General features: G+C 36.9%; 1 protein-coding gene across 2 annotated transcripts; it reads left to right on the forward strand.

Annotated features, from left to right (window-relative positions):
* The first annotated feature begins 682 nt into the window (after window positions 1-682).
* Window positions 683-9994, forward strand: RMI1 (RecQ mediated genome instability 1). 2 transcript variants are annotated; one of them, XM_052645280.1, is made up of 4 exons: window positions 683-728; window positions 3731-3795; window positions 7335-7430; window positions 8084-9994. In XM_052645280.1, the coding sequence occupies exon 4, from the start codon at window positions 8120-8122 to the stop codon at window positions 9992-9994; it is 1875 nt and encodes a 624-aa protein (XP_052501240.1). In that variant the 5' UTR covers window positions 683-728; window positions 3731-3795; window positions 7335-7430; window positions 8084-8119. The 2 variants fall into 2 exon arrangements, 1 of the variants encoding a protein (XP_052501240.1); XR_008199838.1 differs by lacking the exon at window positions 683-728 and having other exon boundaries at window positions 3741-3795; window positions 8384-8487.
* The last annotated feature ends 8871 nt before the right edge of the window (window positions 9995-18865 follow it).

Genomic DNA, 18865 nt, shown 5'->3' on the forward strand with positions numbered 1-18865 from the left:
TCTGTTTATCAGCTATATTGCTGCTATAAAGAATTGACACCACTGAAATTCATTTCTTTCATTTCATTTTCTATCCAGCCTTGACCGTTTCAATTCACAGTCAGTCTTCCTTTTTTATTGGTTTCTTCCTCCTCCTAGAAGTATTAACAGTATTAACTCCTACTATTTAACAGGTTCAGGTAGAAAATGGCATTTGTGTTAGGTGTCTGCATATAATAACTTAGGGGTGTATATGGGTATATACTGTACTGTACATCCTGAGTAATTCATAGTACAAAACATTCTGCAAACAACTTAATTGATTGCTAATTCATTTAAATAATTCTAACTACTGAAAGTACACTTTGTCTTGATTTCAGTTTACTTAATGACTATCATCTCATTATAACACCCGTGCCAATTATGCTAGGCCCATTTGCCAGTGTTGTGGTAGTTAAATTTTAGTGAAGAAAATAAAGTAACTTACTGAATGAATACACCTGAGAGCCTTGGATGTAGCTTAATTTTTGAGGTTAATAATGTCAACAGATAAAAATAGATCTATACAGTACAGATCTGTGTCTTGAAGATAAGATGTCACTCAACTATGGCCTCAAAAAATCATGCTTGGAGATTTTAACATGTCTTATTTTAATTATTTTCTTATGTTGATGCTATTTTGTTCTAGGTCCATCTTTTAAGCATACAGCTGAACTTGGTTTATTCAGTTTGAGAGTATCTTTTAAGAGGTGAGTTAATCTATGTTCATTATGATTGCTGATATATTTAGACTTATTTTTACCATCTTGTTTATTTCTGTTTATCAGTTCAGTTCAGTTGCTCAGTTGTGTGCAACTCTTTGCAACTCCATGGACTGCAGCACACCAGGCCTCCACGTCCATCACCAGCTCCCGGAGCTTACTCAGACTCATGTCCATTGAGTTGGTGATGCCATCCAACCATCTCATCCTCTGTCAACCCCTTCTCCTGCCTTCAATCTTTCTAGCATCAGAGTCTTTTCAGATGAGTCAGTTCTTTGTAGCAGGTGTCTGAAGTATTGGAGTTTCAGCTTCAGCATCAGTCCTTCTAATGAATATTCAGGACTGATTTCCTTTAGGATGGACTGGTTGGATCTCCTTGCAGTCCAAGGGACTCTCAAGAGTCTTCTCCAACACCACAGTTCAAAAGCATCAATTCTTTGGTGCTCAACTTTCTTTATAGTCCAACTCTCACATCCATACATGAGTACTGGAAAAACCATAGCTTTGACTAGACAGACCTTTGTTGGCAAAGTAATGTCTCTGCTTTTTAATATGCTGTCTAGGTTGGTGATAGCTTTTCTTCCAAGGAGCAAGCATCTTTTAATTTCATGGCTGCAGTCACCATCTGCAGTGATTTTGGAGCCCCCAGAAATAAAGTCTGTCACTCTTTTCACTGTTTCCCCATCTGTTTGCCATGATGTGATGGGATGAGATTCCATGATCTTAGTTTTCTGAATGTTGAGTTTTAAGCCCGCTCTTTCACTTTCATCAAGAGGCTCTAATTCTTCGCTTTCTGCCATAAGGGTGGTGTCATCTGCATATCTGAGGTTATTGGTATTTCTCCTGGCAGTCTTGATTCCAGCGTGTGCTTCATCCAGTCCAGCGTTTCTCATGATGTACTCTGTATATAAGTTAAACAAGCATGATGACAATATATAGCCTTGACGTACTCCTTTCCCAGTTTGGAACCAGTCTTGTTCCATGTGCAGTTCCAATTGTTGCTTCTTGACCTGCATATAGATTTCTCAGGAGGCAGATCAGTTGGTCTGCTATTCCCATCTCTTGAAGAATTTTCCATAGTTTTGTTGTGATCCACACAGTCAAAGACCTTGGCATAGTCAATAAAGCAGAAGTAGATGCTTTTCTGGAACTCCCTTGCTGTTTTGATGATCCAACGGATGTTGGCAATTTGATCTCTGGTTCCTCTGCCTTTTCTAAATCCAGCTTGAACATCTGGAAGCTCACGGTTCACGTACTGTTGAAGCCTGGCTTGGAGAATTTTGAGCATTATTTTGCTAGCATTGAGATGAGTGCAATTGTGCGGTAGTTTGAGCATTCTTTTACATTGCCTTTCTTTGGGATTGGAATGAAAACTGATCTTTTCCAGTCTTGTGGCCACTGCTGAGTTTTCCAAATTTGCTGGCACATTGAGTGCAGCACTTTCACAGCCCCATTCCGTTTGTACCTTCTTTTGGATTGTTTTCTTTATTCTGTGTTTTTCTCAGCAGATTTGAAAATCAGTTGTTATATTTCTATCATTTTGGTGTTTGTCTTCAGTATTTTTATTAAGGATATAATTTACATTCAGTGAAATTTATGTTCTTTTTGATGCATAGTTCCGTGAGCTTTGACAAACATTAGTCACATGACCATTGCTGTCACATGTTACTGTGGTGCTGCCTTTTCCATTGTTGTTGTTCAGTTGCTAAGTTGTATCTGATTCTTTGCAACCCCATGGACTGCAGCATGCAAGGCCTTCCTGTCCTCTACTGTCTCCTGGAGTTTGCTCAAGTTCATGTCTGTGAAGTTGATGATACCTTTTCTGTAATGCCCTGTAATTGGAATTATACAGTCTTTGTCTAACTTTTACCTAGCATGCTGCATTTGCTATTTGTTTCAGTCTATTTGGGCTACTATGAAAAAATATCATAAACTGGGAGGTTCATAAATGACAGAAATTTATTTGAAAACTGAAAAGTCCATTGTCAAGGTGATGGCAGATTTTGTGGGTGTCTGATAGGGACATGTTTCCTGGTTCTTGGATGACAGTCTTTTTATAGTAACCTCTTGTGGCAAAAGGGACAGGTAGCTGTGTGGAAGCATCTCTGTTGTTTATTTCTTTTGTTATTGGGTTGTAAGTTCTTTTTTTAAAATTAATATCTTTTCAGAATTCTGACTTTAGTTTGGTCACACTGTGTGGCATGCAGGATCTTAGTACCCAACCACAGATCTAAGCCCCCTTCAGTGGAAGTGGGGAGTCTGAACCACTGGGCCATCAGGGAATTTCCATGAGGGCTTCATTCTCATAATCTAAGCACTTCACAGAGGCCCCACCTCCCAATACCATCACACTGGGTATTAGGATTTCAACATATGAATTTTCTGAGGGAGAGTATATGTGGCAGTATTCATCTTTGTTATTGCATCTGTTAGTAGTGTATTCTTTTTTAACACTGAATAATATTTCATTGTAATAATGTACTATAATTTGTCCTTTCATGAAGGACATGTGGGTTGTTTCTGATTTTTGGTGATTATGAAACAAGCTGCTGTAAATGTTCACATACAGATTTTTAATGAGTGTAAGTTTTCATTTCTCTTCAGTAAATACCTATGAATGCTGGGTTGCATGGTGAGTATATATTTAACTTTGTAAGAAAATGCTAAACTGTTTTTCTTCCTAATAAACTGCTAAACTGTTTTTTAAAGTGATGTGCTATTTTGCTTTCCAACCAGCAATGTATGAGAATTCCAGTACTTGGAATTACCAGTTTTTTTAAAAATTTTAGCTATGATTTTAATTTTACATTTCCCTAATATTTTGTCATTTTGCATATCTTTTGGTGAAATGTCTATTCAGTTCTTTTGCTCCTTTTAAAATTAGTTTGAATTTTTAAAAATATTTTTCCTTTTTTTGGTGTGGACAATTTTTAATTCAGATTTTTTGAATTTGTTGCATATTGCTTTTGTTTTATGTTTTGTTTTTTCAGCTGTGAGTCATGTGAGATCTTAGCTCCCCCACCGGGGGTCAAAGCCACACCCTCTGCATTGGAAGGTGAAGTATTAACCACTGGACTGCCAGGGAAGTCCCCCTATTGAATTTTAAAATTCTTTTTGTAGTCTAAATATGTCTTTTGTCAGTTATGTATTTCTCCCAGTCTGTGGCTTGTCTTTTGTGTTTGTTTGGCTTGTCTTTGCACTTTTAGCAGTGTCTTTCATAGAGCAGAATTTTAAAATTTTGGTGAAGCTCAGTTTACTAGTTTCTTTCTTTTATGAATTATGTATGTTTCTAGTGTTGTATCTGAGGAAACTTTTAAGAAACTAAGATCACAAAGATTATTCTCCTAACTTTCATTCCCCTTAAAAAATGAAATATAATTGACATACAACATTTTCATTTCAGTTGTACAACATAATGATTTGTATTATTGCAGAAAGTGAAGTTGCTCAGTCATGTCTGACTCTTTGCAACCCCATGGACTGTAGCCCACGAGGCTCCTCAATCCGTGGGATTTTCCAGGCAGGAGTACTGGAGTGAGTTGGGATTTCCTTCTCCAGGGGATCTTCCCGACCCAGGAATCGACCCTGGGTCTCCCTCATTGCAGGCAGACTTTACCAGCTGAGCCACTAGGGAATCGCTATTATTGCAGAACTCACCACAATTAAGCCCAGCTGATATCCATCACACTTAGTTACAAAATTTTATATTTCTTATGATGAGAACTGTTAAGATCTACTCTCTTAGCAACTTTTAAATATGCAATATAGTATTTTAACTACAGTGACCATACTATACATTGCGTTTCTATGACTTAACTGAAGTTAAGTTTTATAGCTGGAAGTTTGTGTCTTGTGACCCCTTTCATCTGTTTCGCCCACCCCTGACCTCTGGCAGCTGTCAACCTGTTCTGTTATATATGAGGTTTTTTTTTTCTCCTACCTTTTTTAGTTTTCACATTTATATCTGTGGCTCACTTAGAGTTAATTTTTGTATATGTGTGATGTACTGGTAGTGGTTCATGTTTTTGTGTATGGAGATATCCCTACCTCTCTGAGGATATTAATAATATTTTTTTTTGAAGTTTTTTGTATTCTTTCATAGTTACTTTATTCTAATTTTTTAAACATTTAAGATTCTTCATTTAAAAACAAACTTCTTCAGGTATAAATTCTCCTCTTGGTTGTGTGTGCTGATGTGGTTCATGGTGGTAATTTTCCTCAAATGTAGTTTTGGCTTGAGAGCTCATGTTGGATAGAGGTTTTTCCCATGTGTGTTTTTCCCTTTGGTGTGTTTTTGGAGTTGCTTCAACCTGCCCTCTGACTGGCATGGGTCTAGATCAGCTGTGTCCTTAGAGATCTGGGTATTTACTTAAGTGAGTAGCCTGGTTCTGGACCATGCTGTATTCTATACAAGTTGTATGCTCTATATATCTATTCTTAGATTATCTGTGTTCTCTCCATAGGCCATAGGTAGGTGCTGAGTAGAACATTTTTTGGCACAATTCTAGCAAGTAGTCTGTTGTGCCCTATAATTGGCATACTGGGGCCTTAGAGCCTTGGAGCTTTAGCCTGCAAGTCCCCTTTTCCTGGTGGCTTTAGTGCCCACTTAAAACTCTAAAGTGAAAGTTTCTCAGTCGTGTCCAACTCTCTGTAACCCCGTGTACTGTACAGTCCATTGAATTCTCCAGGCTAAAATACTGGAGTGGGTAGCTCTTCCCTTCTCCAGGGGATCTTCTGAACCCAGGGATCAAACCCAAGTTTACTGCATTGCAGGTGGATTCTTTACTAGCTGAGCCACCAGGGAAGCCCAAGAATACTGGAGTGGGTAGCCTATCCCTTCTTCAGGGCATCTTCCTGAGTTCCTGGCCCACAAGATTTTACTCTTTGTTATTGAGTGTAGCTATGTATTTAAAGTTTTAACTTGTTTCTTGTATATCCTTCTAGATAGAGATCCTATATGTACAAAGTCAAGAAGAATATGCTTATTGTCCTTTCTCTTGTACACAAAAGTTAGCATACTGTGTTTTGTTTTTCTTAGCAACAAGTTAGAGAATATTTCCATTTGATAAATCAGAGGGCTCGTGTAGAGATTGTTGGTTTGTTTGTTAAAGAGACATGCTGATTTGACTCTACATGGTTTATTTTTATCAAAATGGGCATGGACCTCTCCTACCTCAACCTATTTTCACATTGTTTTTCATATGTGATTTAAAATGTATCTGTACTCTTAATTATTTTCTTCAAAGTAAAGATTCATCAGTTTGGTGTTAATTTTGCCTCCTAAAATGTTATTCTTGTATTTCTCACAATAACCGTAACTCTTCCTTTAAATTTTAACCGTTTGTTGAATTAGTAATCTGACTACTTATTTAGGGTCACAGAGCTTATATATAAATTTGGCACCAGACTTGTACACTGAACCTCTGGATTATATATTAGTCTCCTTTTTTTATTTCATTTTTTTTAACACAATAAAGGGTTTTTACTTTTAAATGACTATCTGTATATCAAATAATAACATGTTAACAAATTCTTGAATTCTGTCATCTAGTAATTTTGATTAAAAAATGCTAAAAGTAGCCCAAACAATTTTACTAGCATTCATTCTATTTTTAGCCAGAAAAGACTGTTTTAAGTCTAGATGCTGCTTAGTACAGGTTACAAATAACTACTTACTATTTTTTTCATAGATAAAGCCCCTGACCTTCAGAAAGCTTTAGGGGAAAAAAATTAATCCCCCTTTTTAAGTTAAAAATTAAAAAAAAATATACCTACAAAAAAAGTCAGTGTGTGTGTATATGTATATGTATAGACACATATTTGTCACTTGAGCTAAAAGATGTAGGAAACCAGACAATATATGCCTATTAAATTTCTAAGAGGTGGCAAGGTTAAAAAAAGAAACATTTGGATAAGCTCTAAGTTTTTACAAGGAAGCTAGATTTACTATTTTCTAAAAATGAGAGGACCTACTATATAATATACAGAAATAATTTAATGCCTTTTCACAAGAATATATCTTGAACTAGTCCATGGGACCGGACTTCTTCCCTGGTTCACTGATGCGGTAGTTTTATGGATCTGCCAGATGTTGCAGACAAAGGCTGAGAGGTTATCTAGGACTTCATCCCTGTTTTGCCAGAAGTAAACCTGAAGGATAGTCATCCCTGGGTCTCCTTTTCCACCTCACTGCTGCGGCTGCCATGGCATCCAGAGCTCTGGCTTCTTTGACTTTGAGCCCTTCTCCCTCTGTAGGTGGTCAGTTTCAATTTCAGCTGCTTTGGCCTGGTTTCGCCTTAGGTTGCTTGTGAACCTCCGACATCATCTCCTATCCTTTAATTTTCACAGTAGCCCTCTGAAGTAAGTATATAGGCAAGGAAGCAAGCTAAGGTAGAGTGTCTAAGTTTCTTATGGTCACTTGCTTTTGTTTATTTCATTCCAAACCTCATGTTTTTATTGTGTACTACCTCCACTCTACCCTGATTGATAATAGGAACCTTCAAAACCATACCATCAAACTCTTGCACTTATGAAAATAGTCCAGTGATTGTTTCTGTGGCTTCATTTTATAACCCTTACTGTTTTTTGTCTTAGCTCTCAGGCCATTTCTGAGCAACAGAGGTCACAAGTACTCCACTGAACAACCAGTTCTAAATCCTGTCATCAAATCCTGTGTTCCTGTTCCAAATGGTAAGTTTTCTTATGGGCATATTAAAACTTTTATAAATTCAAAGTCTTCCTCTGTTGAAGGAAAAAACTTAATTTATGAGAAAAGCTTAGTCTTTTTAGTGTTTTGCTACTTTTTTTTTTATCATACTGAGAAAATCAGAAGTATATTTACATGATACGACTGTTCAGAATCATTTAGATAAATAAGATGCTTTACATCAGCTAAGAATTTGTTAGTTGTTATAATTTTACCTGATTATTATATTAATAACTACTAACATTGTATGTATTGCGTAGGTCTAACATTGTGCTTTACAAATGTTAATCATGTAATCCTCACAACAACCCCATTAGGTAGGAGGTGGTATTGACATTTTATAGATGAAAAACCTAGGTTAGAAGAAGTTAAGAAATTTATGCTAGGCTGTAGAGCTTATAATTTGACAGAGCTAGCCTTCAAACCTTTATAATCTGTCTCACATTTTTTGCTTTTCTCATTATACCATCTGATTACTTGTGGCATTTGAAGTTTTGCTATGTAGAAAGTGAAAGAATTACAGACATGCTGGAGAGAAAGTCTAAAGGTTTTGCTACTCTTGTTTGTGCATTGTAGAGAATTATAGAAACTCTATTTAGATATACTGAATTACCATAATGTTTTTGTTTGTTTTCAGGTAATAGATGCCTAATATTTCCTTTACGTGAAAGAAATGAGTGTAACTAGTATTGCATTAAGAGTTGAAACCTGGCTTTCAGCTACATGGCATGTTAAAGTGCCTTTAACGTGGCTAGAAGCTTGTATTAACTGGATCCAAGAAGAAAATGATAATGTTAATTTGAGTCAGGCACAAATGAATAAACAAGTGTTTGAGCAGTGGCTCCTTACCGATCTGAGAGATTTGGAGCATCGTCTTTTACCTAGTGGCATTTTAGAAACTCCAAAAGGAGAACTGAACGGATTTTTTGCTCTGCAGATTAATTCATTGGTTGATGTAAGTCAGCCTGCATATGCCCAGATACAAAAGTTGAGAGGAAAGAATACAACCAATGACCTAATTACAGCTGAAACACGAGTAACCCCAAAACCTTGGGAAGCAAAGCCTTCACGAATGTTGATGCTACAGCTAACTGATGGAATTGTACAAATACAAGGAATGGAATATCAGTCTATTCCAGCTCTGCATAGTGATCTTCCTCCAGGTACAAAAATTTTGATTTATGGAAATATTTCTTTCCGTCTTGGTGTTCTCTTGTTGAAACCAGAAAATGTGAAAGTGTTGGGAGGAGAAGTCGATGCTCTTTTAGAGGAATATGCCCAAGAAAAAGTTCTTGCAAGATTAATTGGGGAACCTGATCCTATAGTTTCAGTCACACCAAATAATTCTAACCAAAGCATCCCCAGAATTATGGATGTTCTAGATCCTGCATTGGGGCCTTCTGATGAAGAACTCTTGGCAAGTCTTGAGGAAAATGATGAGCTTGCAGCAAGTAATAATACCCCTTTGGAAAGAAGTTGTTTCATAGGTAATTCCTCAAATAGTGTTCCCATCAGACAGTCAGATTTTGAACCAGAACTTGTTATTTCTCGAAGGCCAAAGGAGAAACCACGAAACCAATCTATGCTTTTTACTGATGAGGAATTAGATGACTTTTCATTGGAGGAGGCCTTGCTTTTAGAAGAAGCTGTCCAGAAAGAAGAAATGGAGACCAAAGAATTACAACTATTGACTTTGAACAGAGCTACAGATGAAAGTATAGAGAAGTTTTCACATAGATCTAGTACTCTAAATAGTTTTTCTTTTATTTGCAAAAATGGAAACAATAATTGGAGTGAAAAAAATTTATCTGAGCAAATGACTAGTGAAGACAAATCTCTTAGTTGTCCATCTACTAGAGACCAAAACAGTAGTAGTCTTTCAGTTAATCATAATGTACCCCTACCCCATGATTTTACAAATAAAGGTAAGAGCTCAGAGACACATAAAATAAAACAAATTAGCAGTTCAGAGGGACATTCCTTAAATAATAAAATGTTCAATGGAGAGCTGGTCAGTAATATACCAAAAAGGAGTTCAGATGTTCCTAATGAAAATGAGCACCATTTACAGACTTGTTCTTTACAATTGTCAGAGAATAGCACTGGACTTTCTATCACCATGGATTTGTATTCTCCACCCTTTATCTATTTGTCTGTTCTAATGGCCAGCAAACCAAAGGAGGTTACAACAGTGAAAGTCAAAGCATTTATTGTAACCTTAACTGGAAATCTCTCAAGTTCTGGTGGCATTTGGAGTGTAAGAGCAAAAATTTCTGATGGTACTGCGTATCTAGATGTAGACTTTGTAGATGAAATACTTACTAGTCTGATAGGGTTTTCAGTATCAGAAATGAAACAGTTGAAAAAGGATCCTTGTAAATACCAGAAGTTCCTGGAAGGTTTGCAGAAATGTCAGAGAGATCTAATAGATTTGTGCTGTCTGATGACTATTTCATTTAATCCCTCCTTGTCTAAGGCAATGGTACTGGCATTACAAGATGTTAATATGGACCACCTTGAGAACCTAAAGAGGAGATTAAAGAAATAATTTGCTGAAATAGTATTAAAAAGCAATTCAAATAAGCAAGGAAATATTTAGAATTAAATTTGTCCTTTTACTTTCACAACTTTTTGAAAAGGAAGTTTCATAACTGATTTCAGTTTAATTTTAAAATGCTTGATCATGATTGTGTGTTTAAGTTTTTTTAATAAACTTTTTTATAGTCAGTATTTGCTGAATGAATTTGATGACCCACTGTTGTTGAGAAATTTTGTTTTCCACTTGTTATTTCACATAAGGTGACCGGTAAAGTATTGTATTGGTGTTTACTGATGAGTCATACTGTTGACAGAAGGTTACCAATTATAAGTAGGTAGTTGAGTACTTCTAATTTGTACCCCAAGAGATTTGTATGTAGTATTTTTCTTAGGAAAAAATGTAAATCCATTGGAACAGAATGTTAGACTTTCAGATGTTAATTGTTTTGGTGGTTTTTATTTTGCTGATTGTAAATATTTTGTCTAGTATATTTAAGGCAATTATTACCTTAACTAGATACCATTTCAAAGATTATATTGAATAGTTAAAAGCTTGATTTTCAAGGATAATCTATTAAGAAGATCCAGTTAACTTTTGGGGGGATTAAAATAAGATGTATATCTATGTCTTTAGTTGTTATCTCCTTTCTAAATTATTTTTACATGTAAGTCTTCCTTTAGTTTTGTTGGAAGTGCTGATTTCTTTTTCAAGGGAGGCTGTTTCCCACTTTCCCATTTTGCTCTTAAAAAGTCACACTTGAAAGGTTAAGTTATTTTTATTATTCTTTTTTTAAAATGTAAATTAAAGTATTTTGAATTTTAAAACATTAAATAAAATGAACACATGCATTGTAAAAGTAATGTAATAGGAAATATCTGGAAGGAAGATAAATACATATATAAAAATATGATATGGATATAGCAGAAAAATATTCTAAAAATCTTTTGTCATTATTGGTTGAAGGATGATTATCAGAGTTAAAGGCACAATCCAGATTTTGCTGCTATATCCTCTGATAATAACCACTTATATGTCCTTGCATAGCTTATTTACTACAAGAGGTTTAAATGGATGGCATTATCTTTCATTATCTTTCTTCTAAGTGTTCTCCTGTGCTCTGTCTCTGCGAGTAGTGCTTGAAAGCTGTTATTAAATTTTATTTTCTCTTCATATTCAGTTACTGAAGACTGGGTATAGTACTTAACGGTCTTCCCAGGTGACGCTAGTGGTTGAAGAGCCCACCTGCCAATGCAGGAGACATAAAAGGTGTGGGTTTGATCCCTGGGTCAGGAAGATCTCCTGGAGGAGGGTATGGCAACCCACTCCAGTATTCTTGCTGGAGAATCCCATGAACAAAGGAGCCTGGTCCATATGGTTGCTAAGAGTCAAAGTTGCAAAGACATGACTAAAGCTTCTTAACATGCACACACACAGTACTTTACTATATTAATCCTTTCTTCTGTACTGGACCTTTGTTTCTGACTCTAGTCCTCACTGGCCTGGAGTATTCCAATAGGATTACTAATTGGCCTGTGCCTTGTTTTGTCCTTAAGCCTTTAACCATAATTCTGCCTGAATGATCTTTCTGACCATTCTTGTTTATTAATAAACTTCTTGTTTACTACTCTTTGTTGCCCTCTAATATCAACATTTTCCAAACTCTTCATCTAGTATGTAAGACCTTTTGCAGTCTGGTCCTTGCCTTCCTTTTCAGCCTTGCCTTGCCTCCTTATTCTTCACCTACCTCGTCTGCCAGTAAATTTTAGTCATAGTTGTTCCCCAAATGTGGGGAATATACTTCATACTTATCATACTCAAGCTCATAGTAATAACCCTGCCTCCCAGATTTCCACTCAACTTAAGCTTTAGATGCGCATTGAAGTGCTTCATGAATTTCCCTATCCACTTTCATGCCCTTTGTATATTGTATAGACTATTATTTATGTTTTATTATACTTATTTGCTTCCTGTATTCTACTGCTACATTTTGGGCAGAATAATTCTTTTGTAGAGAGCTGTCATGGGCACCCTTTAGCAACATCCTGGCCTCTACATGTGATGTAGAATCCTTCCAGTTATAGATGAATGGATAAAGAAGTTGTGGTATGTATATACAATGAAATATTATTTAGCCATAAAAAGGAATGAATTTGAGTCAGCTGAACTGAGGTGGATGAACCTAGATCCTGTTATACAGAGTAAAGTAAGTCAGAAAGAAAAATATATATTAAAACATACATAGAAAAGACAGAGGGACCAGAGATCAAATTGCCAACATCTGCTAGGCACTGAAAAAGCAAGAGAATTCAGAAAAACATCTACTTTTGCTTTATTGACTGTGCCAAAGCCTTTGACTATGTGGATTGCAACAAACGACAATTCTGAAAGAGATGGGAATACCAGACCACCTGACCTGCCTCTTGAGAAGTCTGTATGCAGGTCAAGAAGCAACAATTGGAACTGCACATGGAACAACAGACTGGTTCCAAAATTGGGAAAGGAGTACATCAAGGCTTTATATTGTCACCCTGTTTATTTAACTTACATGCAGAGTACATAATGCACAGTGCTGGGCTGGATAAAGTACAAGCTGGAATCAAGATTGCCAGGAGAAATATCAATAACTTCAGATATGCAGATGACACCACCTTTATGGCAGAAAGCGAGGAGGAACTAAAGACCCTCTTGACACTGGAGAGTGAAAAAGTTGGCTTAAAACTCAACATTTAGAAAACTAAGATGGCATCCGGTCCTATCTTCATGGCAATTTGGGGAAACAGTGGAAACAGAGACTTTATTTTTTTGGGTTCCAAAGTCACTGCAGATGGTGGCTGCAGCCATGAAGTTAAAAGATGCTTGCTCCTTGGAAGAAAATCTATGACCAACTAAGACAGCGTATTAAAAAGCAGAGACATTACTCTACCAACAAACATCCGTCTAGGCAGAGCTATGTTTTTTCCATTATTCATGTATAGATGTGAGAGTTGGACTATAAAGAGAGCTGAGCACCAAAGAATTGATGCTTTTGAACTGTGGTGTTGAAGAAGACTCTTCAGAATCCCTTGGACAGCAAGGAGATCCAACCAGTCCGTCCTAAAGGAAATCAGTCCTGAATATTCACTGGAAGGACTGATGCTGAAGCTGAAACTCCAATACTCTGGCCACCTGATGCAAAGAACTGACTCATTGGAAAAGACCTTTTAGCTGGGAAAGATTGAAGGCGAGAGGAGAAGGGGCCGACAGGATGAGGTGGTTGGATGGCATCACCAATGCGATGGACATAAGTTTGAGTAGGCGCCAGGAGTTGGTGATGGACAGGGAAGCCTGGCGTGCTGCAGTCCATAGGGTTACAAAGAGTCGGACATGACTGAGCGACTGAACTGAGCTGAACTGAAAACATACACATGGAATTTAGAAAAATGGTATTGATGAACCTATTTGCAGGGCAGGAATAGACAGAGAACAGACTTGTGGACACTGGGGGAAAGAGGGTGGGATGAATTGAGAGAGTAGCATTGAAACATCCCTTACCATATGTAAAATAGCTAGTGGAAAGTTGCTGTATGACAAAGGGAGCTCAATCTGGTGCTCGCGACAACCTAGAAGGGTAGGATGGAAGAGGGTGAGAGGGAGGGGAAATATGTATATTTATCCCTGGGTAGGGAAGATCCTCTGGAGAAGGAAATGGCAACCCACTCCAGTATTGCCCGGGAAATCCCATGGACAGAAGGAACTTGGCAGGCTACAGCCCATGAGGTCTTAAGAGCTGGACAAGACTTAGCAACTGAAAACAAAATGGCTGATTTATGTTGTATGGCAGAAACCAACACAACATTGTAAAACAAGAATCCTCCAATTTAAAAAATCCTTCACTTGTGACAAGCAAAGATCTTTCCATAACTAGCAAAATATTCCTGGAGAGACAAAATTGCCCTGGGTTGAGAACCATTACTATAATGAAATATAAGCTGCTTGAGGGTGTGGCTAATTCATTACTTTTGTAACTCTACTAAATGTTTACTTTTACTATAAATGAATCATCATGTTATCTGTGTTCCCTTGCTTAATACATTTTAGTGATTTCTCATTATGTGTTCAATAGCATGGTATTTAAAGCCCCCCAAACCTCTGTATGCGTGGCTCCTCAGATATCATCAGTGACAGAATAAATTAGAAAAATCTGCCCAGTAGCAAAGGGAGACCGTGAAAAAACTTGGTTGACTTCACCTAGATTCTAATAGAGGGGGAGAAACAGTTTTCTCTGAGAATCTAGCTATAGGACTGTTCTTTATTGTTATTATTTATTTTTGGCTGTGCTGCATCTGCTGTGCAGGCTTTTCTCTGGTTCTGGTGGGCATGGTCTATTCTCTAGTTGAGGTATGCAGGCTTTCCATTGCAGTGGCTTCTTGTTGCAGAGCATGGGCTCTAGGGTGCCTTGGCTTTAGTAGTTGCAGCACGTGGGCTCAGTATTTGCAGCTCGAGAGCATAGGCTCAGTAGTTGTAGCTCACAGGCTTAGTTGCTTCCTGGCCTATGGGATCTAACCAGATTCAGGGATTGAACCGTGTCTCTTGAGGTTCAACTGGTTGGCAGGCGGATTCTTTACCACTGTGCTACCAGGGAAACCTGATCTGTTCTTATATGAGACTAAGTGGACACTTAAGTTACCTGTGTGATAATCTCCAACTGAGAATTTAACATAAAAAAGAATGACCCTGTGGGAACCTGGCAGAAGCAAATGGAAAGTGGAAAAATGGGTATAATCAGATCATCTTTAACTTCTTAGGAGTGAATCTGCTTTCAGAGATTATATGTTCTTTGCTCCTGCATCCTGTATATCTTATATGTATTGATCGCTACTCTAGGCCACCACTGCTTGTGACTGGTGGGTATATCTGCTCAATTCTGGAGTTAGCAGGCAATAAAAGAAATGCTCAGACACCCATGGACTTAATATGTGCAAGAGGAAAACAAAAGAAAAAAGATTGAAAATATCAACAGGGGATTGGGTATTTTAAAAAACTAAAAGACTATAACAGCTGAAATTTTGAAAAGTCAATGAATGAGCTTAGCACCAGATGAAACACAGCTGAAGACAGTGAAATTTGATCAGAAGAAAAAATTCAGAGTATATAGAGACAAGAGCATGGAAAAGAACCAAAAAGTGATACAACACCAAGAAGGGCTAACATTAATATAACTGTAGTCCCCCTAAAAAAGAGGAAATAGAGGATACTTAGAGTTAATGCTTAAGAAATTTTAAAATTTAGGGAAATCAAGCTGCAAATTCTGGAAGTCCCACAAACCCTGAGCAAAATATATTCAGAGTAATACCTGTGCAAATATCAATACCATTGAAAGCTAAAAAAAAAAAAAAAAAAAAATCCAGAATCTAGAGCAGTGAAAGAAAGCATATTTCAAAGCACCAGAAAACACCCACTGTGAATCATGATGTTGTGCACCTGAAACTTAATGCCAATTTTACTTTAGTTAAAAAATTTGGGAATCAGAAGATGGGATGGCATTTTCAAAGTGACAAAAAGTAAGTACCAACTTAGAGTTCTATATAAGGCAAAAATGCCCTCAACAGTAAGGGTGCAACTGGTAAAATTAAGAAAATTTCATACACAAAAAAGTAATTTTTTCCCTAACTACACAAAAATTTCTTTAAGCAGAAGGATAATGATAACCAAATGGAAGCCTAGAGATGCAAAAAGGAATGAACAGCTGAAAGGGTAAATATATGGGTTAAATGAATAGTGATTTTGAAATGGAAATAACATCTTGAGGGTTAAAAATAAAAACCCAAAGGACTAAACTACACGAAAACAACAGCATTTAAATTGGGTGAGGAATAAAGAAAAGTATCTTAAGGTCCTATGTCAGAGAAAAGGTTAAAGTTGTAGTTTTATATTAGACTTGAATATTCAGAGTTTTATGGGCTTCCCTGGTGGCTCAGAGGTTAAAGCGTCTGCCCGCGATGTGGGAGACCTGGGTTCAATCCGTGGGTCAGGAAGATCCCCTGGAGAAGGAAATGGCAACCCACTCCAGTACTCTTGCCTGGAGAATCCCATGGACGGAGGAGCCTGGTAGGCTACAGTCCACAGGGTCGCAAAGAGTCGGACACGACTGAGCAACTTCACTTTCACACTGAGATTTATAAAAGTTTATCACTATATATAAGTGGAATAAAAAAGAATAACAACAACAAGTGTACTCAATACACAAAGCAAGAAAGAGAAAAGAACAAAGAAAATGGTGTATAGGAAAAACATTTGGTGAAGTGGTAAATTTAAATCCAAATGGATCAGAAATTACATTAAATGTAAATAAGCTAAGTCGTCCAATAAAAGACAAAAATTGTCAGTAACATAATCCAATTGCAGTTATACTTTGTTTTATTGTGCTTTGCTTTATTGCAGCTTTTATAAATTGAAGGTTTATTGCAACCCTGTGTCAAGCAAGTCTTTGGTACCATTTTTCCGACTTATTTTAAAGTATATACATCTTTTTAGACATAATGCTACACGCAGTCTACAGTACAGTGTAAACTTGGGCTTGCTAGATGGCTCAGTGGTAAGGAATCTTCCTGCCAATGGAGGAAATGTGAGTTCAATCCCTGGATCAGGAAGATCTCCTGGAGATGGAAATGGCAACCCACTCCAATGTTACTGCCTGGAAAGTTGCATGGACAGAGGAGCCTGGTGGGCCACAGTCCCTGGGGGTTGCAAAAGAGTCAGACATGACTTAGCAATTAAACAACAGTGTAAACAACCTTTATATGCACTGGGAAAACAAATTTGTGTGATTCACTGTTGTGATAATTGCTTTATTGTGGAGGTATAGAACTGAACCCACAGTATCTCTGAGGTATGCTTGTATATAAAAGACACAAAATGTAAGGATGCAAAAAAATGATATAAAAAATATAAACACTGGGAAAAGGCTGCTATGGCTATATTAACATCAAACAAGTTTGGGCCAAAGACTTACTAGTAGTAAAGAGAGTTGATAAGACTAACTCAACAAGGAGATTTGGCAATTCTAAATTTATAGAATTCAATATATTGTGTCTAAGTTTATCAGAGAACTACAAGGAGAAATAGAGAAATCTGCAATCATAGAGGAAGATCACATAATAACCAAAATTGGTAGAGTTACGGAAAATACTATTGATGTAATAACCATTTATAGGCTACTGTACTCAACAAATAATACAGTTTTTCGTGGACACATGGAGCATTTACAAAAATGACAATTCTCTATACTGGAAAGCAAATCTAAACAAGATTTAAAAATTTGTAACCAGAGTATAATTCTTTGACTGTAATTGAAAAAAAACAACAAAGAGGGGAGGGTAGAAAATGTCCTATGTTTAGAAAATACAAAACATACTCCAAAGTAACCTTGGTTTAAGGAAGAATCCACAATAAAAGTTAGAAAATATTTCATTTAAAAAGTAAAAGTATCAATGTATGAGGTGTGGATAAAACTGCCTAGAGAAGTACTTTATATCTTTAATTTATTAAAAAAGAATAAAGGCTAAAAGTCAGTGAAAAAGAAAGTGAAGTTGCTAAGTTGTGTCTGACTCTTTGTGACCCCATGGACTGTAGCCTACCAGGATTCTCCATGGGATTTTCCTGGCAAGAGTACTGGAGTGGGTTGCCATTTCCTTCTCCAGGGGATCTTCCCAACCCAGGGATCAAACCTGGGTTTCCCACACTGTAGGCAGACTTTTACTGTCTGAGCCAGCAGGGAAGTCCTAAATGAGTTGAACATTTATCCAAGTATGTTATAAACTGCAAATGAAGCACAAAGAAGAGGGAAGAAATAGCTTAATTTACTGAAATAGGAATCAGACATAAAATTAACAAAGCTAAGAGTTGCTTCTTTGAGAAGATTAAAATGAAGGAAAAAGTATGAAGTCACAAATATCAGAAATGAAGTGGAGATAATCACTGCTTAATCTACATACATTAAAAATCTAAGAGGATATTATGAATCACAATGCTGAGGGCATTGAGCAGTTTAGATGAAATAATCAAATACCTGAAAAACTACAGATAGAAGAAAGACAAATCTGAACCATTCCATATTTGCTAAAATAGTTATTTTTGACAAGGGGAAATAATCTTCAATTAATGGTGTTGGGACAACTCCGTAGCCACATGCAAAAGAATGAAGTTAAACCTATACCTCACATTATATACCAAAATAAACTCCAAGTTGACTGAATACTCATATTGTAAGAACTGTAACTTAAAACTCTGGAAAAAAACATAGTTGTAAGTTTTTGTGACCTTGAATGGGACAATGGCTTTGTACATATGGCAGCCAACGTAGAAGCAGATAAATTGGACTTCATAAATTTTTTTTTTAATTGTGCTTCAAAAGGCTATCAAGAAAATAAAAACAACTCTCAAGAGTGAGAAAATATATCTTTAAATTATATATCTGATAAAAGACTACTATCTAAAATTCCTCAACAATGAAAAAACAACCCAGTTTAAAAATGGGCAAAGTGTTTGAATAGATATTTCATCAAAGAATATCTGTGAATGTCCAGTAAGTACATAAAATGCTCAACATCATTAGTCATTAGGGAAATACAAGTGAAAAACACAGTAAGATACTATATACTCACTGCTGCTGCTAAGGTGCTTCAGTTGTGTCCGACTCTGTGCAACCCCAGAGACAGCAGCCCACCAGGCTCCCCCGTCCCTGGGATTCTCCAGGCAAGAACACTGGAGTAGGTTGCCATTTCCTTCTCCAGTGCATGAAAGTGAAAAGTGAAAGTGAAGTCGCTCAGTCGTGTCCGACTCTTAGCGTCCTCATGGGCTGCAGCCTACCAGGCTCCTCTGTCCATGGGATTTTCCAGGCAA

This window comes from Budorcas taxicolor, chromosome 8 (genome assembly GCF_023091745.1).
Source record: "Budorcas taxicolor isolate Tak-1 chromosome 8, Takin1.1, whole genome shotgun sequence".
Classification (NCBI taxonomy): domain Eukaryota; kingdom Metazoa; phylum Chordata; class Mammalia; order Artiodactyla; family Bovidae; genus Budorcas; species Budorcas taxicolor.

Excerpts from the sequence above, each read along its gene's own strand:
- RMI1 (XM_052645280.1), top strand. The coding sequence starts at position 8,120 with ATGAGTGTAACTAGTATTGCATTAAGAGTTGAAACCTGGCTTTCAGCT.